This window comes from Neopsephotus bourkii, unplaced genomic scaffold (assembly GCF_033783945.1).
Source record: "Neopsephotus bourkii isolate Nb327-2 ecotype Australia unplaced genomic scaffold, CSIRO-AGI_Nbou_v1 NB_533, whole genome shotgun sequence".
Classification (NCBI taxonomy): domain Eukaryota; kingdom Metazoa; phylum Chordata; class Aves; order Psittaciformes; family Psittacidae; genus Neopsephotus; species Neopsephotus bourkii.
Genome location: NW_026901034.1, coordinates 2,554,807 through 2,580,716, shown reverse-complemented (window position 1 = coordinate 2,580,716; position 25,910 = coordinate 2,554,807). Strand labels below are relative to the sequence as shown.

At 43.2% G+C, this 25,910-nt stretch overlaps 2 protein-coding genes across 5 annotated transcripts in view; both read right to left on the bottom strand.

The window, feature by feature from the left end:
- The window catches only part of CRAMP1 (cramped chromatin regulator homolog 1), a 45,608-nt gene extending 30,225 nt beyond the window's left edge, over positions 1 to 15,383 (bottom strand). For 3 of the 4 annotated variants that reach the window (XM_061350768.1, XM_061350769.1, XM_061350770.1), the window contains exons 1-2: positions 13,326 to 13,461; positions 12,552 to 12,895 (exon numbers count right to left, since the gene is read on the bottom strand). In XM_061350768.1, the coding sequence (XP_061206752.1) occupies positions 12,552 to 12,895; positions 13,326 to 13,420 (439 nt within the window). In that variant the 5' untranslated portion in view covers positions 13,421 to 13,461. Of the gene's footprint in view, positions 1 to 12,551; positions 12,896 to 13,325; positions 13,462 to 15,091 lie in introns of those variants that run through there. The other variant, XM_061350771.1, reaches the window with a different exon arrangement.
- Positions 15,384 to 20,636: 5,253 nt separating this feature from the next.
- On the bottom strand, positions 20,637 to 25,294 carry LOC133210866 (intraflagellar transport protein 140 homolog). Its single transcript, XM_061350632.1, has 4 exons — positions 24,536 to 25,294; positions 23,329 to 23,420; positions 21,983 to 22,089; positions 20,637 to 21,116 (listed from the first exon to the last, which is right to left on the bottom strand). Exons 1-4 carry the CDS (start codon positions 24,629 to 24,631, stop codon positions 20,932 to 20,934), a joined length of 480 nt encoding a protein of 159 aa, XP_061206616.1. The 5' UTR covers positions 24,632 to 25,294; the 3' UTR covers positions 20,637 to 20,931.
- Positions 25,295 to 25,910: the final 616 nt, after the last annotated feature.

The window sequence follows — 25,910 nt, the reverse complement described above, 5'->3', positions numbered from 1 at the left end:
TGTGAAGAGCACCACCTCAGACACTGAATTCATCTAGGGTGGCTAAAGGTATCCCAGAGAAAGGGGTACCTTGAGCTGTCCCCAACTCTTTTCTCCTTCCCTTGAGCTTCTCCAAACTCTCAACCTCTATTTCCCCAAATCGTTTTGGCACTTTTGAAAAAAAGGCACAGAAGAGTGGCCTTGATTATACCTTTGTCAGTTATCAGCACACCAAGAAACAGAGATTAGAAAAAAAACAAATCCCAAAGATCAGAAATCCTGGGATGAGAATAAAGTCTGGCAGAACCAAGAGAATCTGCTGTTTATGCAAGTAGGGCACATGGAAGAAAATGGGATGGAGAACTTGCAGGAAGGCAAGAGCTACATCTACTGCTTGCTGGAAGATTCTATTCTCTCGCCTTGATTCAGAAGAATAATCCTTTTTTACTTTTTTGTTTAATTACCTGCGAAACTATTAGTCTTTCAAAGACATTTTGATCAGCAAAAATATTAGCAACTAACCTTAAACCTGTGATCTATTGACAACAGAAATGAAACCAAACATGCTTGGTTGACACTGTAGAAGATTATCAGCGTGTTAATTCCAGTTACAGACCTTTATAAAACAGAAAACATAAACTCAGGCCAGCCAATTATTTGCTTATAAATCCAGCTTGCACAATACAGTGGTCCCAACTAGTTTCCCATTGTTACACACTGTCACAGTTCCATCATATTTAGGCTTAAAATGTTACCTTTTAAAATCTTTCAAGTTCTGTAAAGCAGCTTGTTTACCTGACAAAGTCAGTGGTTTTATATCTATACATACACATAGATCTCATTCAAGACCCAGAATATACAAATTTGATAATCTTAGTATTATTTAAACAAAGAGTATCAAAAGAATCAACTGTTACAGGCTTACTATGCTTTAGAGATTTGAAAGACTTGTATGTAAATCTGAACTGTAACTATTCAGTTGCAATTTGAAAGTAATTCCATTGGGTGACAAAACTGTATTTCTCCTAATCCTAAAAATCTGCTTCTTCAAGTGATGAAGAACATTTGAAATCAAACCTGGAATCCAGTAAGATGTATGTGAAGACATTTTTTTCCTGCACACAATAAATATTTACTCGACAACAAAAATGATACTGCGACAATTTTAAGGTTAATGTTTCTTTTATTTCTATGAAATTACTTTGATCCTTTTGAAGAAAATTACTGTCACCACAGGGACGCATGTGAGGCAAAACATGAGAAAGAATTGGACATCTTGGAGAAAACCAACTTCTCAAAACATCTTCTCTATTTCCTAAAGTTTTCATCAGCCACTGATACAGTGCCAGAATTCAAATGCTTAACTTTCCATTACTCTAAAGGTAAAAAAAAGAATCCTTAAAATAAAAAGGAAACCACCACAAACCCTGAGCACTTCAACAAATGGCTGAGGAGAAACCCAACAACTTTAAAGACACAGAATTGCTTCTTTGTTCGGCAAGTGTGGGACTGGGATATCACAGCATGCATGATCCAGAAATACAAATATTAATATTTAAAGTCTTTGGTTGAGAAAGGGGAATTCAAACACACAAGTGCTTGACTTCAATCTACGTTCTCCTGGTGCAGCAAGCTCCCAATGAAAAAGATGTCCTATCCAGGTAATTGTTTAGAGTACTGTAGATGAAGATTTAAAAATTCCAATACACTGTCACCTCCACAGAGATCTTATATGCCATTTAATTCTTCCAGGAATTAAGCAGTTTGCTCTATCAGTCCTTCACATAAACCTTCTTACTACTGAGCATGGTAGTGTTTCTCACTGGGTTACCACAATCCACCCTAGAGTTCACTGGATCTCAGTAAGGTAGCAGATTGGAATATACCCTAAAACATAGTATTATAAACCAACTGAGGGTAATAGGTTGAAGAAAAAGTAGTCATACATCATTAAATCACATCCCATAAATTCATTCTTTCAATCTTACTGTATGGGATTCTTGTAACACAGAGAACAGCTAACAAGTCTTCATCCTCCCACAAATGATAGATGAGAATGATCATTAATTCCCAACAACAGACTATTTAAAACTTTAGCAATGCATTAGAACAACGGGGTCTGCAGAGGGCAGCCAGACCATTACTGCTGCAGAGCTCCATGGGAGAGGAAGGGACCTTGCTCTAACCATCTACATAGGTGCTTGGTCTAAGGAAAATCATTTCTATAAGGAGAAGGCTGCAGATGTGACAAGGACAAGACAGCCATTCCACCCAGCCACTGGACTGGACATCCAAACAATTACAGCTATAACTATATATGAACTATAACCCCCAACAGTGTCATGGCTTAGAACACTAACGTTTCAGAGAAACTCATTCCTTTCATTCAATTTTCTCTACCTGCCTGTATGCCCCATTATTAGAACTTCATCTATCTGTGAACGGCATGACATCATCTGAAGCTCTGTTTTCTGTAGAAAAAGCTGTTGTCTTTGTATTTCTAAGCAAAACACAAAGAGTTGCAAAAATTTATATAAAGGGATTTAAAAACTGAAATTAAAAGAAAATGATATGAAGATGACAAACACTGCATGGAATCAAATAATTGGGTCACTGAAAGCACCAGTGTCTAATCATGGCTATAGCCACAAGAAGTTCTTCCTTCCAGGCTCTACCTCATCTTACGGTTTGCTTTTCAGCTGTCCACTGGCAGCTCTTACACGCCAGCCGGTTCCTATCTGTGACAGATTCCACATCCATAGAAGCTGGAATCCCCAGAGTAAAACCTAGAACAGAATCATAGAATAGTTGAGGTTGGAAATGACCTTAAGACCATCTAATTCCAACCATCCTGCCATGGGCAAGGGCACCTCACACCAGACCATGTCACACAAGGCTCTGCCCAGCCTGGCCTTGAACACTGCCAGGGATGGAGCATTTACCACTTCTTTTGGTAACCTGTTCCAGTGCCTCACCACCCTCACAGGGAAGAACTTCTTCCTTATATCTAACCTGAACTTTCCCTGTGTCCTGGGTTGAGCAGTAGCAGTCATTTTTCTGCCTCTTAGTAGCTGGTGCAGTGCTGTGTTTTTTACTTTCAGCCTGGGAACAATGCTGATAACATCGATGGTTTTAGTTGTTGCTATGTAATGTTTACTCCGACCAAGGACTTTTCTGAGTCTCATGCTCTGCAAGGGAAGAGGGGAAGCCAGGAGGAAGCAGAGACAGGACACCTGACCCAAACTGACCAAAGAGGTATTCCATACCACAACATGTCATGCCCAGTATATAAACTGAGGACAGCTACCCAGAAGGGCTAAATCACTGCTCGGGTCGGGCTGGGTATCCATCAGCAGGTGGTGAGTGGTTGTATTTTCTTCCCTTGTTACTTCCCTTATTATTATTATTGGTGGTAGCAGTAGTGATTTCTGTTGTACCTTAGTTACTGGACTGTTCTTATCTCAACCCCTGGGAGTTATATACTTTCGATTCTTCTTCCCATCCCTCCAGGAACATGGGGCGGGAGAGAGTGAGTGCGTGGTTCTGGGTTGTCCATTGGACTCAAACCACGACACTACTTTGTAGCGCTCCAGGTCGGGCACAAAGGGTTGAGATAACGACAGATATGACCACTGCATCTAATCGTATCTGTGATAAGCATTCATTGTTTCAGATTAATAGTCACTCGTCACAATGCTGATTTATTGCCTTTCAAAGTTGTTGCTCTTGATCTCAGAGTTTCAGCATGTCGTACCTTACTTATAGCCAGTATTTGCTGTTTTAATCAGCTGGGGGGCCTGATCTAGGGTTATTGTTTCACTGTACTTCATGGCAATAACTTGCAATACAATTGACTCACTGACCATGAATCTCACTTCCCAGTGTGGTCATCACTTCTATACTTCGGGAGGTACATAATGAAGTGTTTAGCAATTACACATCTTTCCTTCCCTCCTCGGGTGGTCAACGTATGAAGGAGGCATTCCCTCACACCCTCTGCACCTCACCAGGCTATTTACAGTGGGAGCAGATTCTGGAAGATTTAAAGATCCTCAATATCCTTTCAATGCCCTTGAAAGCACCCTGCTCCTCTTGCTGGGAACCAGCTTGTTGCTGCACATGCTACGTTTTGCCTATGGCATGATCACCCTAAGAACACCGATCCTGTCTGATCACGGAAGCTAAGCAGTGTCCAGCTCAAATCTTGTCTAGGATTAGATGACGATATAGGAGGACCACCAAGAGATTTTCCCAAGGATGGACAGCCACGAGTGGCACGGTATGTGGGACAGTATGGGCAAATATCTAGTCCCGTGGGCCCCTCTAGTGCTTTGGAAGTGTCAGAGATTGAAGGCAGGTGTATGGAGTCCCCAATGACAAGTTGCAGAAACTGCTGAAGGAGAGGGTGAATTGAATCAATTTGCCAAGGTGAAAGCCATCCAGCTGGCCTTGGACATTGCTGAATGAGAAAAGTGGCCAGTACTTTACCTCTATAGTGACTCATGGATGGTGGCAAATGCCCTGTGGGGGTGGTTGTAGCAATGGAAGCAGAGCAACTGGCAACGCAGAGGTGAATCCATCTGGGCTGCTGCACTGTGGCAAGATATCACTGCCCGGGTGCAGAACTGGTGGTGAAAGTACACCATGTAGATGCTCATGTACCCAGGAGTTGGGCCACTGAGGAACACCAGAACAACCAACAAGTGGATAAACCTGCTAAGATTGAAGTGGCTCAGATGGACTTAGATTGGCAACATAAGGGTGAATTATTTTCGGCCCAGTGGGGCCATGACATTTCAGGCCATCAGGGCAGAGACACAACATACAGATGGGCTCATGAACGAGGGGTGGACTCAACAATGGACGCTACTGCCCAGCTTATTCATGAGTGTGAAACATGTGCTGCAATTAAGCAAGGCAAATGGTCAAAGCCTCTCTGGCATGGAGGACGATATGGGGAGGCCTTCAGATTATCACACTCCCACCAACCCACCAAAGCAAGCGCCATGTGCTTACCATGGTGGAATCAAACACGGGATGGCTGGAAACATATGCTGTGCCCCACACCACTGCCCAAACACTATCTTGAGCCTTGAGAAACAAATTTTGTGGTGACACGTCACCCCAGACAAAATTGAGTCAGACAACGGGACTCATTTCTGGAACACCCTTATAGACACTTGGGCCAAAGAGCATGGCATTGAGTGGGTATATCACGTCCCCTACTATGCACCAGCCTCTGGGAAAACTGAACGGTAAAATGGGCCGTTAAAAACTACACTCAGAGCAATGGGTGGTGGGCCTTTCAAACATTGGGATACACATTTACCAAGCTTCCAGATTTGGTCAACACCAGAGGATCTGCCAAAAGGGCTGGCCCAGCCCAGTCAGAACTTTTACATATTGCAGAGGGGGATAAAGTTCCTCTGGTGCACATAAAGAATTTGCTGGGAAATACAGTCTGGGTTATTCCTGCTTCAGGTAATGGCAAACCCACTCATGGGATTGCTTTTGCTCAGGGACCCCGATATACGTGGTGGGTAATGCGGGAAGATAGAGAAGTCCAATGTGTACCTCAAGCGGATTTGATTTTAGGGGAAAACAGCCAATGAACTCAATTATATGGTGTTGCCTGCTACATAACTTTTACAGCCCACCAACTAAATGTCTTCAGGTCACCAGTGACTGGCCCTGACTTCCCTCTGATCATTATCCCAACAAAGACCACTTTGATGAAACCAGTCAAGCTCAGCAGTGACCAGATGAGTTCCGTCGTGTCATCAGCAGGCAATAATCCAACACTACACACTGTCTCTCCTGCTCTGAAAGACTGCTACAAGAGATGGAGCCCAACATCATGGACTAGATGAACTCAGCAGCTTTTTGGGGATTGGTCCATGCACTAAGGAATGATATATCTCTCTTTGTGTGTGTGTGGATATATGTGTATATATACATATATATATGAGACAAAAAGGATGGTATATTGAAAAATGTGGGATCTGAGCATGACCTGAGTGGTATGGAATAAGGGGTGGATACTGTTCTGGGTTCAGCAGCAGCAGTCATTTTCCTTCTTCTTAGTAGCTAGCACAGTGCCGTGGTTTTGACTTTCAGCCCGGGAACAGCACTGATAACACCAGTGTTTTCAGCTGTTGCTAAGTACTGCTTACTCTGACCAAGGACTTTTCTGAGTCTCATGCTCTGCCAGGGAGGAGGGGAGGCCGGGAGGAAGTAGAAACAGGACACCTGACCCAAACTAGCCAAAGAGGTATTCCATATCACAGCATGTCACGCCCAGGATATAAACTGAAGGCAGTCACCCAGAAAGAGTAGATCTCTGCTCGGGTCAGGCTGGGTATTCATCAGCAAGTGGTGAACGGTTGTATTCTCTTCCCTTGTTATTTCCCTTACCATTATTATTATTGGTGGTAGCAGTAGTGATTTGTGTTACACCTTAGTTACTGGACTGTTCATATCTCAGCCTGTGGGAGTTATACTCTTTCAATTCTCCTTCCCATCCCTCCAGGAACAGGGGGAGGAAGGGAGAGAATGAGCGAGTGGCTGTGTGGTTCTGAGTTGCCAGCTGAGCTTAAACCACAACACCCTGTTCAATCTGAACCCACTACCCCTTCTCCTATTGCTACAGTCCCCGATGAAGAGTCCCTCTCCGTTACCCTTGTAGGCCCCTTTCAGATACTGGAAGGCTGCTATGAGATCTCCATGCAGCCTTTTCTTCTTCAGGCTGAACAGTCCCAACTGTCTCAGCCTGTCTTCATGCGGGAGGCGCTCCTGCCCCCAGTCATCCTCATGGATCTCCTCTGGACTTGCTCCAACAATTCCATGTCCTTCTTGCAATGAGGACACCAGAACTGCACACAGTACTTTAAGTGGAGTCTCACAAGAGCAGAGTAGTGGGGCAGGATCACCTCCTTTGAACTGCTGGTCATGCTCCTTTTTACGCAGCCCAGGATATGGCTGACTTTCTGCTGGCTCACGTTCATTTTCTCATACACCAGCACCCCAAAGTCCTTCTCCACAGGGCTGCTCTGAATCTCTTCTCTGCCCAACCTGTAGCTGTGCCTGGGATTGCTCCGACCCAGGTGTAGGACCCTCCACTTTGCATTGTTGAACTTCATGGGTTGGCACGTATCTGAATACGCAGGCTGGTTCTCCCACTGGTGTTCTACAGCCTTAGCTTGCAAAATCTCAGCTTCTTCAGGAGTCACCAGTCAACCACAGGTGGAACAACCATAATGAAATACTTTATAAACAAGACAGTACTTTCCCATACTCTTGCATGCCCCAGCACAAATGCTGAGTGTCAGACCACTGAACTCATTCCCCAGATCCCAGGATGCGAACGCCAACTTGTAACATGCCAGGACATTTCTTTCAGAACATTTTTTCCTTCTCTTTTAGCTTATACAGGAGCCAATGGCAAGGCTAAACTTGATCCCCTTCAAAAGTGGTTTCACCAAAATTCCCATTTAGAACGCCCTAACAGAAAGCACCTTCAACAGCCTTTTTATTTCTACAAATCTGCAAATTGTTGCTCAGCAGTCTCATGAAACGTATATCAAAGCATCTGTTGCCAACAGAGCTGGGTAAGCTGCCATCATCTATACTTTCCAGAAAGCTTCATAAGCATTTACTCAACTGCAATGAAAAAACAATCAAAGATAAACATCTAAACTTTCTTTCTGACTGCCTGGTAAACAAGCCCCATTTCTAGCCACGTATCTTTCTAATGGCAGATACTATATCATCTGCTCCAGTGAAGACGCGAATTAGGTGATCCCACAGAAAGTGTGTGCATTAGGAATTTCAGAAAAGCCACTTGCTGTGTGTAAGCACAACCCAACAAAGCTGCAGGCTGGATACAATTTACATTTGTCACCAAGAAATGTAGCTGAGAATAGCACGAGAGAATAACAGATGAGAGAAGGAGACAGACAGATACATCCCCTGCAAGTCCACACTTCATTCTGAGTACCAATATCATAACTGGAAAAAAAAGTTTCTACCTAATGGGCCACCTCAGTAAACAGTTCACCTAAGAAGGTTAAGTCCAGGACAGCTTATACCATATGGCATGGTTACACCAGATAGTGTTCTTGTTACAAATCAACATCCTGTCACATTTTAAACACAACAGGTAACTGTCCCCCAAGGATACAGACACCCCAGCTTTTTCCACCTCTTATTATTTAGAAGACTTGCACAACCGAGATGTAGCTGAAAATGTTTAAACAAACACACCACCAGTTCTCAACTGGAGTCTACAACAAAACTCAACCCACGGCTTGCTTTTCTACGGGCAGTATATATTTAATATATGATACACCAAATGCAGCACTACCTAAGCTAACCACACAGAGCTGTAAAAAATAAACATGGCTTATTATAAATTTGGTTATTCCTGCATCTCCAGTAAATCATTATTCTCTCATGCTTCCATTAAAAAACACCCATAAAGCCTCATACGAGATTCCACCTAAACCACATGGTTGCGCAACTCTATGGGCAGCCACCTTTTGAAGTTCAGTAGCTACTGCACAGGGCACATGGAAAAATCCTCCTCTTGCGGTATGGGATGAGATACTGCAGAGTTTTGGTTCTGAGCCACTTTCAAAGGGAAGGAAGAAAAACTGGCGTACATGGGAAGACAAAGAATGAAAAAAAAAACGTGCCAGGGTGGGATGGAAGGAGAAGTACCTAGTGCAAATGAGACAGACAGAATTAAGGAGAATACTAGAACAGGGGACCATGCCAGTAGTTTTTGGACATTCTTGCCCTAGAGAAATAATGCTGGAGGAATGGCATTTCAAATGAAGGTTGCAAAATATTCTGCAGCATACAAATCTGGCAAGATACAGCAAAACTGCATTGTAAGTACATCCATTAGATACCTTGGTATATGCATTCTTTCCACAAGGGAGGACAGTACCCGATTTAATTCACATAGTACATGATATGCAACTTTGGTGCACTGAAACAAACTGGACTGGTGCCTAGCAAGTTTTCTGCGATGCCAAAAGATGGAATGTTTTAATTCAATTAATTCTTTCAGCTGAATAATTCTTTTTTCAAGAAAGAACTGCTTGTTACTGCAAAACAGATCCAAATACTTGCTTAGGCCATTCTGCATGTTTTATGAATAAATCCAGAGCAACGACATGAAAGACATCTTCAAGCTTCAGCTCACCACCATTAGATTTTGTTACTATTTCCTCCTGACTTCACCCTGCATTAAGAAAACGGATAAAAACATGGAAATAGGAACACTCTAGTTCAAACTAAATCTATGGCATATGATGGTAATGTATTCCACATTTGCTTTTACCAAGGTGGGCAAAACATACACATGCATAGTGCAACCACTCGCTTAATGGAAAATGCCCCAGAACACACCTTAAACCCTGTGCTCCACAGCCCTGGGGTGTATTTGTACTTGAGTTCTCAAAACTTCCTCTTCTTCATCCTTAGACTGGTTTGCTTCCTCTCCCTCAATGAACCTCCCTGCTTTCGAACTCTCATAATAAACTGTCTTCACTCACTATTCCTTCAAGTTACTCTGATTTCATGCAAGTCACTTTAAGACTTACTTCCAGGCATTCATACTTGAAAACGTGTGCATTAGTTGCGGTGGAAGCTACAAACTTGAAAAGACAATAAAAAGATGACCAACATTTTAAAATAAGGTAATAACCATTATAAAAACAATGCACAGATTTACACATTTGTGCAGGAAATCTGATAAATCTTTCAGCAATTCAAAACTAAATGGCTGTTTGAAGTGAAATAGTTTTCAAAGTTTGTTTTACAGTGCTACTTTCTATGGCATTCTTGCCTTTAACTTGAAAGAGCAACTCAGTAGACAAATAGCAAGAGATAACATCCAAATGCTCGATTAAAAAATTATGTCAGAGTAATCTGAAAATTACCAGTACCATTTGTACATTCTACTAGGCAGAACTAGAGAACTGCTATCAACACTCTTCCCTGAACCATACTAAAATTGCCTCTGAGCAGGCAAACTCTTCCTGCCCTTTACAGTGAGGTTTACTTCATCAATACTTTGCTACAGTGATGCACCCTGAAAGCACAAATGCCAAAAGAAAAAAGGGATCCACAACAGACAGAAAATAAGAGCATTTTTAAACAGCTTTTAAAGACATGTCTAGGACAAGCCAATGTCTGCTGAGTAACTACAGTTTGAAAGAAATTAAGTTTTTTTAATTACACTCCTTAGGAATAGCCTTTGACAGAGTTTTCATTTTAGAATACACAAAATCCTAATTTTAAGGATTAATAAAATTTTAATTTAGCAATACTGACAGACTATGGTAAAACCAAGTCTCTGGTATCACGGGACCAAGCACAAGTGTGGTCTAGCCACTCTGACAGGCCAATGTCAAAAATGACTTTTGCAGCCATCGCCTTGACTGTGACATGCAAAATGGAAATGCTGCCAGTTTTCAGCTGATCCAAAGCATGGGCATTTCAACTTTTTAGCATTTTCGTACTTACAAGGGGAGGAGAAAGTTGATGCAAGGACTTAAGTCCAATGTTTATGAATAATCTTCACCCCTGTTAGTTCCCTATGGAAGCTAACTCTGTGAGGCATTTTATTCAGCACACAAAGCCTTATAAATTCTGATCACAAGACATTCCATTAGGGGGAATTCAGACAAGCCTGGAAAACCTCTCAGTATGCATCCATGTATGTAAAGAACTCAGATTAGAATGGATTCCACTCTGTGGCCCTGTTCTCCAAGATTTGACAGTTAGAATCTCAACAGTATCAGAGAAGTCAACTTTAATACATTTACACCAAAACTAGCCAGGCAGAGCTGTGGCTGGTCTTACAACTCAAAAAGTGACCAGTTACTGAAATAGCATTTTCTGGTCTGTATATAATTTTAATGGGATTGTTTTGGAATCTGAATTGCAAAATAAACAAAGTTTGCCTTACAATTGTGTCAATACACCTAGTTAAAAATTGTTCGAAAACTGGAGCTGCTCTAAAACTAAGCTGCTCTAAAAACTGACACTGAATGTTTATGTACAAATATACAGACATGAATATACACATGCACAAAGATAATGTGTTTTCTTCACACATGTGTACACTTCCAGAGCAATGGAATAATTTCAAATGCATATATTCAACTTGTCAATCATGGACAACATGTACCCCAAAGAAAGACTTCCTTAAATTTAATTCTATTTGCAACCCTTGAGATAATGATCTGTAGCTAAGCGCTCCTGGGTATGCCATCTGCTTACTTGGTTTAATGCAAGCAGGAGAAAAACTACATACACCTTTCAGTTCTGCCCTCTAACATTACACATAGGAGTTCCTTACTTGAAACAAAAAGTTTAATCTCATAAAGAGGACTTACTAAGATACTAAAAAAAAAAAAAACCAACAAAAAAACTTTAGTCAATTGTATACACTAACCATGAAGCAACCAAGTTCAATAATTTTGTAGTGATATGGTAATAAATAAAATACCACAACTGGGACTGCTTTATAATACAAAACCATCACAATTTTGACCTTATGTGCAGGCCACTGCAATGCACCAAGGAGTAAGAAAATTTCCAAGGCACATGGAGATTCCGTTTTAGCAAACAAGAGTTAATGTTATTTCAAATGTTGAAGAAATCTCAGAGTTGTTTTCCTCAGAACTTATCAGACAATAACACCCAAGTATGTTTGTGGGAGGTATCCAAAAAATCAGTCTCAGGCATAGCTCAATGACAGTGCCAGATGTCATCTAGTAACTGCTGAGCACACACAATAGCATCAAGACGTTCAAACATCCTTCTTGTTTTGAGCTACTGAAGTAAGAAACATGAGTTGAAAAACACCCGAATTCTTATCTGTAATGCTAAAGTGACAAAGCATGTGTGTATGTATGTACATGACATTCAGATGTGTGCAAAACAACCTTAATAAAATTTCAAATTCCATGGAAATGCCCAAACTGTTCTGAAACAGTAATGCAGAACTCACAAAACCTTAGAAACAAACATATCAATATGTGTGTTTCCTAGCTGCTTCCAAAATAATTCTTTGGGTAAAACAGCCATAAAAAGAAATAATTGGAGAAAACCAACAGTGTCTTGTGGGTTGCGTTTTTTTCCCCTTTTTTAACTAGTACCCAGTATTTTGTTGTTATCCTAGAACAGAATTCGGAGTACAGCCACCTGATTACACAGCTAGCTACAGTCTAGTTTCCTAACCCAAATACAGCAATTTCCTAAAACTCAAGAGGTGAAATGCAGGAATTAATGGTCTGCTTCCATAACACGTTTTTTCCTGCTTCATAAACACATTAAAACCCCCGCTGTTTCTGAAAGTGCAAAGAGGATAGTGGGCAGCAGAGAAGCTGAAGCCTTGGGACACAAAGAAGACTTCAGCTAGTGTGAGAAACAAGCCCCAGAACACCTTCCACCAAACCAGACAAAAGACGGAGGAGAATGACAACCCCCCAAGCCCACAGGTGATCCCCCCCCCCAACCCCTTCCCTGTGTGCTTTAAGGGTGCCAAAACACTGTACCTTTGCTTTTTGCAGCAGCACTGCTGCCAACTGAGGAGGATGCCTGGGAATCCTTCTTCAGCCTCTTGCTCTGAGGTCTGACGCTGGACCTGAGAAAATGATGCTGGTCCTGGCTGTGAACGGGCTGAAGGGAGGCAGGGGCCTGCGACAAGCTGGGGTTCGGTGCAGGGCTGCTGTTAGTGCTGTTATTAATAATCTTATCTTCTTTCTTTGTGCTGCTGCTGCCTGGAGCTGCCTCTCCTCCTCCTGCCCCTTCTTCTTCCAGGGACTCCTCATCTCCTGCTCTCTTGCCCAGCTTTTTCACCCCTTCCTCTCTGCCGCTCTCTCCCAGTTTCACTGTCATCCTGTTGGGGAGGAGAGAGAGGACAGAGGGGGACACAGAGTGAGGACAGGGAGCCCCCCAGAGAGGGGGAGAAATCCCTGGTTTGCGAGGGGAGAAGTTTAGCTGCAGAAATTCCTCTCAACATGGCCGCCGTTGTTTGTTACTAAATCCCCTTTCGTTTGCTGTCCCGACCCAACAACCTGTGCCGAGAGCGGGAGGAGGAATGCCCCGCCGGAACACCCCCCCACCCAAACCTCCCCAAAAGACAGCCGGGCTCCTCCGGCACCCTCCCGAAGCGCTTCTGGGCGGCTTTGGCGGAGAAATCGCCCGGCCAAACTCGGGCGTGGGGAAGCGCTCGACAGCCGCCGAGAGGAAAGGCGAAGGCAGCCGCCGAGCCCGACAGAGCGGAGCGGGACAGCGCGGCCGAGCAGGCGCCTAGCCGCCCATCCTACCCTTTCCGCGGCTCCTCGGGCTCCGGGGGGCTCTTCTTCCTCCTCACCATGGAGCCGAGCCGCTCCGGCCCGCCGCGAGGGGGGGGGGGAGTCATGTTCCGAGGCGCGGCGGCTTCTCCTCCTCCGTACGTGTCTGTCTCTGGGGCTGGGACTGGAGGAGGCTAGCTAAACGCTCCAGCCGCCCCCCCCCCCCCCCGGGCACCTCTCCGCCTCTCCCCGAGGGTCTGCCCCGCGCCCTGACACCTCCTCGGCCGACAGCAGCGCTCCGCGGGCCAGGCGCCTGTCACCGCGTCCTCGAGGCGGCAACCCCGGCGGCTCGGGCTCGAGGGCTCGTCATTTTATTGACGCGAACCCCATTGTTTCTCTTTAATTTAGGGGCGACAAACTCCGCAAGCATCTGCTGCGGCTTCTTCCCCCTCACTTCGATGGAGCCAAGCAGAAAAGTTGTTTTAAACCATCATGTGCTGGAGGACCACTGCTGGACCAGCAGAGGCATCACCTAAATCACATTCACCATCTGGACTTGACCACTCACCCTGTGCCTCACTTCATACATCCCCTCAGTTCCACAGTTCGGGGTTTTTTGAATGCTTGGAACAAAACACGAGACACACACACACTAAATTATATTAGGTGCTAAAACCCAACAACTGGTTGTTGGGCTTTTTACACTTAGAAGAGTGTAAAAATATTACACTGTATCTGCAATAAGTCAATGTCCAAGAAGGAAACCACTCACAGCAAACCAGCAAGGAGCAGCTGCCTTGTCATCAGAGCAAGAACCACAGCCCATCTTTAATGAAGGAGAAAAGGGGGAAAATGAACAAGAGAGGGAAATGCTGAGTATCACAAAGATTGGGACTGCTATGGATCAGCCTGACACCAAAACAGCATTGTTTTGAATAAACAAGATGCATCAGCTTTGCACGGTGTGCAAACTGGTGAAATCTCGGTTTATGGGTTGTATTTCTACCATTAAAATATTGCTTTTCCCTCTAATGATTTTTAACTAAACCGATTCAGAACTGCAATGGGCAACGCTCCATTATTTGCAAACACTCAGTAGACCGATTTGAACTATGGCTCTAAACTTATATTAACACTCAACTATCCAGATGACAAGTCCCTGATTACAGACACAAACTTGTTCTCCACGCTACAAAAAAAACTGCAGTGATTTCAGTTACACTGAGGACAGAAATCTTCCCACTTTGACCGTCTATGCTCAAAACCTTCACTTAAATAAGGCTTAAATCTCCTTGATTTTAAGTTTAATTTCCACTGGCCTCCCTCAGTGATAAGCGAGGGGAAGCCAAAGAGACATATCTTGGGGCAGTCACCAACGAAGGCAGCAAATACCAGCGCCCGCCCCACGTCCCAGAACCGCTTCCTCGCAGCCTCCTGCTCCCCGGGATTGCCCTGCGCCCACCTCACCGCTCTGGGAAACTTTTTCCTCCGTTCTCACACGGCTTCCGGTTTCCCTTTTCCGTCCAACGGGAAAACCTCAACCTCGCCGCTTTGATACCCTAGACCTCTACTCGGCCGCCATGCCCTACGGCACCCAGCTCCGCTTAGGCAGGACGCTTTCCCCGCAGGCCCCGGCGCCGCCGCTCCCGGTTATCAATGGCCTAGACAGGAGAGCCAGGCCTGGCCAGGCCAGTGCCCCCGGGACACGGCAGACCCCGCGGGGCCCAGGGCGCCGTTTCCGTATCGCTCCCAACTCCCTCCACCGCACAGGAGGCCCCGTCCCCCACCCCAGGCCTTACCTGCCGCATCAACGCCGCCGCGCAGCCTCCGCGCTCCAGCTCCCACGCCGGCGGCTGGCTCAGGTCTTCGAGCACCCGCAGCCCCAAGCACCCCCAGGCTGCGCCCCAGACCCGCCAGCTCGGGAGGGGGCCGGCACGACCTGCAGCTACTGCTGGCCCCAGAAGCCCTCCCAGCTTTGCTGGCGGCGGCAGCCCCGCTCCCTGCAGCGGAGACGATCTCTTTTCCCCACGCTCCTCGGAAGCCGCAGTACTGGCACCGCCGGCTCCCCCCTCAGCCTGAAAGCCGTGCCCCCGGACCCGCGGCTCTCTGGCGCCCGGGACTGGGCCGCAGTGAGCTCCAGGATCCTGCTGTGCTCACGCTGCGGCAACTCCGCTTCCCCGTCACCCTGCGCCGGGCCGCGGGGGCGGAGCGGGGCGGGACAGCACGCAGCGCGCGGGCACAGCCGAGCGCACCGGCGCTCGTCACCCCCCACCCCAAACAAGGCGCCCCATTGGTTGGCAGCAAGCGGGAGCGAGTCGGGAGGCAGGGCCGAGGCCCTCCCGCAAGCCAAACAAAGCGCGGCGCGGGTAGGGAGATGGCCCTTTCGCTGAGCGCAAAGGGAGAGGCAGCTGCTGGCGGGCGTCCGTCCGTCAAAGGGGGAGGTGAATCCCGACGCCTGGCTGATTGGCTGAAAGAAAAACCAATTGAGGGTCGTATAGCTGGGGCCTTGGCGGAGTCGGGGCTGCCATTGGTCAGACTGCCGGTAAATCACCAGCTGCCTGACCAATGGTAGTTCGGATCACGGCACGTGGCTTTGCTTGTACTGCTTGTCGGGAAAGCGGAACTTCTGCGGTACGGAGGGGCGCAGCTGGGGCGTCGGGTTCAGCTGCCCTTCGCACGGCCTTGCAGCTGGTGCTGGGGCTTAGCCTGGCTATAGAGGTGATGCGGTGCTCCGCTAGCCCGGAGAAATCCACTGGCCCAGGCGAAACTGGGTCGCGGTGCGGGACCCGTGGCTGAGCTCCTCAGGGCTGTCTATGCTCTCCGTGGCAGGGGTAGTGCCACGGTGCCCACCGGAGAGGCGTGGGGCTTGGTACAGAGCATCCTGCCGCAGCGTGCTCTTGGCGGCTCCGTAGTGTCGGTTGAAGAACCGATCGCTTCTCGTTGCTGTTGTAGGAGAGGAGCGGTGCCGCCGAGGCCGCGTCTCACAGCGCGCTTCTTGCTGGATAGCGGTGTTAATTGGAGATGTTAATAAGCTCTTTGTGGTTCGTATAGGTTACAAATAACACGAGATGATAAAGGCGACATCTCCTGGGAAGGCTGCATGTGTGCACAGCCCCGGCCCTCCCGAGAAGTTTGCACATCTGCAGCTGCCCTTCGCTGGGATCTGGGTTTTTAATCAACTGTCTACCAGGTTACGAAGCTTCAGTCAGTAATGGACTGAATTAAAGGGTGAATTCTGTTTGCTGACCTAACATTTTGGCCTGTTTTCCAGTCACTGCTCTCCGATACTTTGATGTGGTGACTTCATGTTAACTGTCAGAATGATTTTAAAAAATCCTACAACTAGTACTGCAAAAGATTTTATTTCCTTAATAAATTGCTTGTGGGAAGAATGTTAGATAATTTTTAAATCTTGTGCCTATCACAGCAGGGAAAGGATGCCATAGTCCCCTTTTGAGGAGAATTCTCATAATCATAGAATCATAGAATAGTTAGGGTTGAAAGGACCTTAAGATCATCTAGTTCCAACCCCCCTGCCATGACACTTCACACTAAACCGTCTCGCCCAAGGCTTCGTCCAACCTGGCCTTGAACACTGCCAGGGATGGAGCATTCACAACCTCCCTGGGCAACCCATTCCAGCGCCTCACCACCCTGACAGGAAAGAATTTCTTCCTTATAGCCAATCTAAACTTCCCCTGTTTAAGTTTTAACCCATTACCCCTTGTCCTGTCACTACAGTCCCTAATGAAGAGTCCCTCCCCAGCATCCCTATAGGCCCCCTCCAGATACTGGAAGGCTGCTATGAGGTCTCCACGCAGCCCTCTCTTCTCCAGGCTGAACAGCCCCAACTTTCTCAGCCTATCTTCATACGGGAGGTGCTCCAGTCCCCTGATCATCCTCGTGGCCTCCTCTGGACTTGTTCCAACAGTTCCATGTCCTTTTTATGTTGAGGACACCAGAACTGCACACAATAATCCAGGTGAGGTCTCACAAGAGCAGAGTAAAGGGGCAGGATCACCTCCTTCGACCTGCTGGTCACATAATCTGTAGCTTAGAAGTCTTAACAATTTAAAACTTTATGATGGCATCTAAATTCTGAAAGTATGGGTTCCCATGGAGAGTGTTACAAGTTTAATCTTAGGATGGTGAATTAAACTTGAACATGCCTTGGACTCTGTGTCATCTCCTATAAATATGCTGTGAAGCATATCTGTATGTAACCAAGTATATTGCTATAAATGGAATTTGTAAACAAAAGAGCCAGATTGCCTCATGGTCTTGTCTCCATTGTAGAGCTTTGCATTTAAATCTACATCTTAAATATTTTTCTTGGGTTTGGTTTAAGTTGTTGTTTGGGGTTTTTTTTTGGTGGGGGTGTTGTCTGGGGTTTGGGTTTTTTTTGTTTGTCTGGTTTTGTAGGGTTTTGTTATAATGTAGCCCAAAATCATACAGCTGATTTTTGCCAGTTGTTTTGACCAAAACCAAGTTTAACCATGCTGACAGGAAACAATGCATTTGCCATCTGCAGAGCCATATATTTCCACGGAGCTTATATGCTCCGTGGGTGAAATTGCTTACATGTGTAAATGTTTGTTAAAGAAAGACTGAGTAAAAAGGAGTTGGACTAGAGCTGAGAGACAGGGGGTAGGCTGAGATGTCAAAAGACATTTGAACTCTCATTCACTTTTTTAACAGTAGGAAGGGTCCATGGTCCTGCTTTGGCAGACCTGCATGGGTACAAAATGCATATTGTCTTTCAGTGTTTGTTGGTGGAGTTTTCTAGACTAGGCAAGAAGGTTAACCTGGATTTGTTGCACATCCTGTGTATTTTAAGTTATGAATAAGAAATTGCTTTTTTAATAGAAATAGAGCACACAATGCAGAACATCCAGCAGAAGGACAAAGTTAATACTTTTGGTTTATATTGAGGTGGTTTTACTTTTGCATCTAATGTGCATGATCATTACATTAATTATAATATGAAAATACTTTTCCAAAGCTCTTAGTTGTCAGAAGCCAATATAACAGATGTTGTCCTGTATTTACCTTTTAGGTTACTTAGAAGCTATTATATTCCATTCATAACTCATTTCTTCTTAAAAGGCTTTTAAGTTGTTTAATCTGGCAAGTGATAATGGATGATCTTCATGTTACTAAGAAGTTCTTTCTCATTCAGGTAAGAGGATTTAAACTGAAGGTAAGACTTTTGTTGTTGATCCTTTATGACTTACTAAATAGGAAGCACCTAACCATGCAACTTTATTTTTTTTTTCTCAGCATGTAAGGTCCAGCCCCTAGAGGAAGGGATGAAAGGCAGTGTGTATGACTACACTCCTGCTGCCTGCTCTTAGCCTGTCCTGGAACTTCAGGGACTCAGAGCTGTTAGACATCTTTTACAAGTGCAGCACTCAGAAGGGAAGATGTTATGGTGCCCTGTTCATTTGTCTAATTGGGATAGAAATCTTTCACAGCAGGGCTTCTCTGTTGAACACTGGAGGGCAGGAAACTTTAATTTCCAGCTAAGCCTGCACAAGTAGAGATATGTTGTTTACTTATTGGGAAAAATTTTGTGTAACATTGAACCAGGCAATTATGAAAGCTGTAAAAATGGTCACTTGACCAGAAGCAGTTTGGGGGATTTTTAGATTAATTTTCTTCCAGCCAAGAAAGGGATGATGGACCAGATGATGGCTTAAGGCTCCTACTGGCCAGGTAGCTCTGACTTGATTGCACTGTGTGCAATTGTACTTGATTGTACTGTGACTCTATGCAGTTACAGTAGTTTCCTCATTAGGCTGGTTGTCTGAGAAAACAAGACATTTTCATATACGGTCTGCTCAAATACTCAGGTATGATGATATCAAAAATACAATGGGCACAGGGCAAACAGTCAGCTGGACAGAGCCATGAAGTGAATTACTGACTGGACTGTGGGAGTGCCACCTGAGTGAGCTAATGGTGGCATTACCTGTCCAGGATGCCATGAATGACTTTGTTAGAGTTGATGCCTCATAAGGGAAAAAATGGAAAGCTGCAGGAAACAGGACTTTGCCAGTTCTGCTGCTCAGCAAATAATTTGTTCTAGAGCAAATCACTGATTTAGTAGCAAGAAGGTGCAAAGCCAGTGTTTTGTCTCTCTGGCTAAAACCTATCCCTGAGATCTGGAAGAGGCACAGTGGATTTTAATGCAGTTTAAATCCCACCATTTTTTTTTTTCCCTACTTGCTAAAAAACTGATCTTTTTTTTTTTTTTTTTTTGTCAGAAGTATCCAGGTAATTGCTGTATCCTTGGAAAAGGGAAATGGTATGAAACAGCACATGAATTGCTATGTCACACTTGCTGGAGTCAACATAAGTAGTGCATGCAGAAACTCTTGCTCACAGCTGTGCCAGAGGTTTGGCAGCTTCACATCTGTGTAGAAGTTTGACATCAGAGGAACTGCAAATGATTGTGGAGGCAACAGCGGAATGAGGATTGAGTCTTCAATTCTTTCTGTTGAAAATATGTTGGGTACAGGTGGCTGCTAAGGCTGAATGCAAAGGTGGGGAGTGTGTGAGGGAATAGAAAAGAAGTGAGGTCTAGTTCTGATTTTCCTTCTCTCTACTTACGCTTCCTTCTCTATTTTAAGAATATTCCTTTATTAACCATTGATACTTCAGACTACTTAAATCTTTCATAACAGGAGATAAAAGAACAGTGATTGTTGACAACGTTTTGCAATGCTTTTGTTTATGCTAACGAACATTGGGAACAAGGTGCTATTTCTGGACAGCGCTCCGTATCTTGTGATCCGGAAAATGCTTGAATGCTCAAGCCGACATAAACACCTACATCTCTTCCCTTCCCCCAACGTATTAGCGGATGTATGATATACTAACGCCACATGCTATTTCCTATATCCTGGACCTTTCGTTACAGCCTTCAGCATTACAAATATTATAAATAGCAGAAGAAATGTTTTAAAGCAAAGTTTTGCATATTTGCAAGAGAAAACTTATCATTCACATCTAGTCTGTCACACCTAAAAACTTAGCTACTAAAGACACCTTTTCTGAGAAGAAAACATCTGAAGGCATCATTTTGTGTACTAATACAGCATTGCCTTTCAGATTGTGCATCTTCCCACAAAAAAATCTGTTATAAAATGTTATAAATACATCTTTTTATTTTTGCAACTACCACTAAGAGCAAATTTTATGTTGAAAAAGTGACTAAAAAGAAAATTATCTACAAATAAAATAATTCATTTATTCAGATTTCCTTGCTTTCTATTTTAATAAATGTCTGTAAATTTGACATTTCTGACAATCTGTCTTTTTCAGAAAAACATTTCAGGGTGCTGAATCCGAAGGGTTTGTCAATAAGACAAAAAAAAACGTTTGGATTTAAAGATGCCATGACTGGTAATTCTCCCAGAGAGAGTGATGTACTTGCATTTCAGTATGTTATACTGAGCATTTCAACCCTGCCTGTAACAGAATAGCTACAAACAGGTAATATATCTGACTGTTTCAATTTTCAAAGTTATTGACCATATGGGTTTTTCATCCTTCTTCTGAAGGAAAACCAGCCTCTGCTGGTGCACACATCTGTATGACAGTGATCATACTGATCTATTGCACAAAGATGATCTATTCATTTAATGCTTGTGAAGAAGACACCTTCCTGTCTTACCTTTATCTGAATGACACTTCCTTCAAGTTCTGTAGGTGCCTGGAGCTTCCACTTCTTGGCCTCCGAAGCCCGTGTGCCCTGATCAGACCCTGCAGCTTTCCTCCACATAGCTATTCTCCCTTTGTTAGTACCAGCTGCCAAGAGACCTGCCATTCACAAACCTTTTAGGCATTTTGTACATTAAAATTCAAAAAACCAAACCCACATTATAGGAAGCAGCAAGCAGCCAAGCTCTGCTTCTAAGGTACTGAGAAGCCTTTTTCTAGCAGCATCCAGTTCATAGAATCATAGAATAATTTCTTTGCCTGACTGCAAACCAGTATCCTAGTCCCGCTTCTAAGGTACTGAGAAGCCTTTTTATAGCAGCATCTATTTCTTTGCCTTACTGCAAACCAGCATCCTAGTCCCGAACTGGAGACAAAATGGGAGAAGTTTCACAAGGCAAGGCCCGTTTTCTAAGCTACCAGCTGAAGTTATCTTTTAAATATATCAGATTTAATTTTAATGATTTATTTTTGAATAGTTGGTTTTGTAGGCACCATGACAAGTCATGATTGACAACCATTCTAGCAGACACAAGCTATGCCTACACTGGCAAACAAGGTGATGCACAGAAGTAGCTCTGTAGAAAACATCAGTCTGAAGGACTTGACGTTCATGCCATACATGTTTGGTGAGTTCCGCTTCACATCACCTCTAGTGTGGGCTTCTAGACTGAATGACCACAACATACTGGAGTGCATTAGGTGGACCACAGGAGCACGTGGACCAGTTCAGTGTCATCACAGGGAATTCAGCTTGTGTGCCAGGAGATAACTCTGCATTGAGACACTGAGTATCTAATAATCTCATTGTACCTTCAAAAGCACACTCCTGATCTGAACTAAAACACTTCTACATCACATGCTGTTACCGAAACCCTCAGTAACAAGATGAACATACTGCACTGAATGCAGGGAGCTGAAAATGAGGTTTAGGATCCAGAGACCACAGCTGACATGTTATTTCTCACCTTTAGCACTGCAGTAAGAAACACAGTTAATACATTCTCCTCCCTCAAAGCCAAATTGCACATCTGGAGAGAGCACATAGTTCTCATCTCGGTCCAAATCCCAGAACCTAAGATATACAAAACAAAAGCGTTAACAATGCTTTTCCTTACAGGTGTCTTGCTAAACACAGTCAATAATAGGATGCTGTAGATGGCATTAATTTGCTACTTCCATAATGCCCAGATCATTCAATCTTTAAAATTAAATTGCCAACAGCTGCCTCTGGAATGTGAATTTCTTAACAATCACCTTCCTTTCGCTTTGACTTTTTAACCTGCAGCATGTTTTGTGATATTTTCCTGTGAAGAAAGAAGTCAGAAGCAAACCAAGCTTCAAGAAAAATAGAATAGAAAGAAGTGAGGTCTAGTTCTAATTTTCCTTCTCCCTACTTACGCCTCCTTCTCTATTTTAGGGATATTCCTTGATTAACCGTTAATCCTTTAGACTACTTAAATCCTTTAGGTTTATTTTCTAGCACTGAATATTGTCATCAAACATATTCCTTCTTGATACTTGGTCTTTATCACAATCTCACAAAATCAACAGATCATTTTGTCTGATAGCAGCTGATAGAGGCTCAAGAAAGTGAACTACTGACATAACGGAACACCCCGACCCCCCAGAAAAAGTTAGAGGAAACAGGTAGAACAAGTCTTAGTAAAGACAGGGAAGAAAAAGATTTAGGGGGTTGTTTTGTGTTTTGTTCGTTTGGGTTTTTTTAAGATGAAAAAAATATAAAATCTACAGAACAAACATGGTAACATAGAAGCATGGCAAACTAACTTACTTAGTTTAAATCATTAGGTATAGAAGTAACAAATTCTTGTCTTCTATTACAGCAACACATACACATTCTTAAAAGCAAGCACTTTTTTCCTGTTGCTGATGCTGGGACTACCCCAAGAATCAGATAGTAACAATAGGAAGAACAGCAAAGTCATTATTTTTTTCATGCAAGAACACAAATGGGTGTATTTTCAGAAGAAATCAGTAACAGTGCTTGAGAAAGAGAGAGATTTGGGTAGTACTGCCTGACAAAATAAAGTAACTAGAGAGAAAGATATATAGAATTAGTTTTTGACTGCAAGGACACAGATTTTTCATTTCATTTATTTACTTTGAGAAACAAAATTAGAAAATATCGGAAGTTTTTCTTAACTGGTAAAAAACCAAACAAAACCAAAAAGAAACAAAAAACAAACCCAAAAAACAGTTCAATAAAAATACTCAGTGCACTGCAGACCACAAACCTTTTAGATGGCACTTCTAATGGGCAGCCAGAACAGTTTTAAAACAGGATTCTTACCTGATGACTGTCTCACCTAGTGCTGTAACAATAAGGCTGTGGTCTATCAAAATGATGTCTGCAGAACGACCTGTCTTCCCACTCAACTTCACCTGCCAACCATAAGCAAATAAATAAATTTACAGAAGGTAGGAGAAACATGCTGAAAGAGAGTAAGCAGCTGAATTGTGTAGCTTGGCTAAAAAGTTAAAACATAAGAATAACTACAGCTGTTAGTTCAGACAGACCAACAGTTCCTCTCAGGCAGTGATCACCACTAAATGCATCAATTATATGATGTATAAATTTAATAAAAGAAACCTCGTAGTGGGTTAATGAAGTAGGTAAGGAGCAGGGATTTTTCTCTTGTACTACATTTTCTCTTAGCACTTTATGAAGATTGCCTTAAAATATGAAGCACCAAATCTTACTTCTAGTTAAAAATAAGTAGTGATTTACAGGAAGTGGACACTCCTGAAATACAGAAGTGCCCAGCCTTCTCCGTCTGAAATGAAAAGCAAAAAAAGTCTTAGGAAGGTGAAGATTTGAGTGCCATCTCCCCAAGCAGTATTCTCTAACAGTACAGTGTTTTATTTGAGCCAAGGCGATTACAAGTTCTGGATGAGGTCACTTCGGGTTTTATCCCTACACAATAATTTTTGGGTCACTATGGTATTATTTGTGATTCTGTGACTTGCAGGTTGCAACTTTTTAAAAGCCTCCTCGCCTTTGCAGCTATGAAGAACCCTTCAACAATGTGAGAACTAAACCATCTGCCAGATTTGCAAAGACAGTATCATCAAGAGAAGGTGCTACTTCTACTGATCTGAAAGGCAAAACAGCTCTGAGCAACTGATGATAATAAAACCAAAGACACAGATTATCAACTATTTATCCAAATTTAAGGAATATTTGATTATACTGGAATTTCCAATTCTTCTCTAATTCACTTAGACAAGGTAAATGCAGTGCAAAAGGATTAACATAGGGTCAGAACAAAAAAAAAAATCAAGAAAAAACAGGAAGGCAAGATGAAAATTTATCTTTCCAAGTTCAGTAACACATCACTCTCTTCCACTTTTAAATGAGGATGTATTTGCTCATCAAGGTATCATCCAAGAAATAAAAATGAGAGTTGATTCATTTCTAAGGGAAAAGTGATAATCAAAAAACCCTAACAAACACTTACAAAGATGAAACATTACAACTTTTCCCTGTATTCTCTTACCTTCATGAGCTCTTCTGCCTCTCCCTCAGGAGTAATTGCATGCAAGGACAATTGCAGGTTCTCTGTTATCACTACTAAAACCTCTCTTTCCTCCATGAACAGAAGTTTTTGGATCAGACTGTCTGTGGACAATACATGCCTTGTCTTTCCTTTCTCATCCACATAATGCACAGAACCTGCAGTACGTGTAAACGAGGTATAGCTTTTAGTCAGCAGTTTTTAGCTACAAAAATCAAAGTTGCTGCTTCCTACCTTAAAATATTCCGCAAGTGCTAAAAAGGTAAAAATAACCATCATTCTTTTGTCTTCTAGTTTGTCTCAGGATACAGACTATGGTGGCTCACCAGAGCAATAATCCAAAACTTACTCCCTTTTTTCCTGTCTAGGAAATCCAGAAGGGAGTCACTTAAATAATTTTAAACTACAAGTAAACTTTCTGCATACATGTGCACAAATGATGGCTTCTGAAATCTTCAGTATTAATAATAATTTCTGAAACAGGAATGGTAGCTAAGAATTGGTACGATTTGCAGCAGAATACAGATTACAGAAAACTGTGCATAGGGAGGTCTTAATTGCTTAGAAACACTCCAACACTACACCACGCACACTAAATACATCTTTCCTACATTAATTTCACATGCAAATGGAATAGTGTCGTTCTATGGGCACTGACAACAGTACTGGGTGACTTGGCAACTACAGCTTGTACCAACATTTTAAAAGCCATTAAGCTTCTGTTAAATTGTAATACTGTGTAAATCATGCACAGGTCTACCCAGCAAAAAAACCCTTGAACTAACCCAGAGTTTACAAATGGCATTACAGAAATCACCCAAACAGATTATCGATATTTGACAGATCTCTTGCCACACACACATTATTTCTTAGCAAATCATAGTATTGCATAAATGTAATATTTCATATTACATAAATACGATGTTTCAAACCAGTGCAAATCAAAAAACCTTATGAAATGAAACAATATTTTCCCCAAAAAGGCTGAAGTAGAAAACACAAATGTTTAAGAATGAACATTAAGGATCCATGCTAAAATGTTGCACACAAGAGGCAATATGATGTATCTAATAAAAAGAATGTTTTTCCAAAACTCTTACAATATATTACCATCCTCCATGTTCCACATATTTAAATAAAGTATTTAAACTCCTCTCCCACCTCTTTCCACACTGCTTCATTTCGTCCCTGAAATAAAACACTGAACATGTAACTTCTCTCTTGTCTATGGTTTGGCCTGGGAGGGACCTTAAAACTCATCCAGTTTCAACCCCTGCCACGAGCAGGACACCTTCCACTAGAGCCCATTGCTCCAAGCCCATCCAACCTGGCCTTGAACACTGCCAGGGATGGGGCA

Coding starts and splice junctions, on each gene's coding strand:
- LOC133210866 (XM_061350632.1), bottom strand. CDS start 24,631: ATGGAGGAAAGAGAGGTTTTAGTAGTGATAACAGAGAACCTGCAATTG. Junction 23,421..24,535: donor AGGCAGAAGAGCTCATGAAG/GTAAGAGAATAC, acceptor TATGGTTGGCAG/GTGAAGTTGAGTGGGAAGAC. Junction 22,090..23,328: donor CTAGGTGAGACAGTCATCAG/GTAAGAATCCTG, acceptor TGTATATCTTAG/GTTCTGGGATTTGGACCGAG.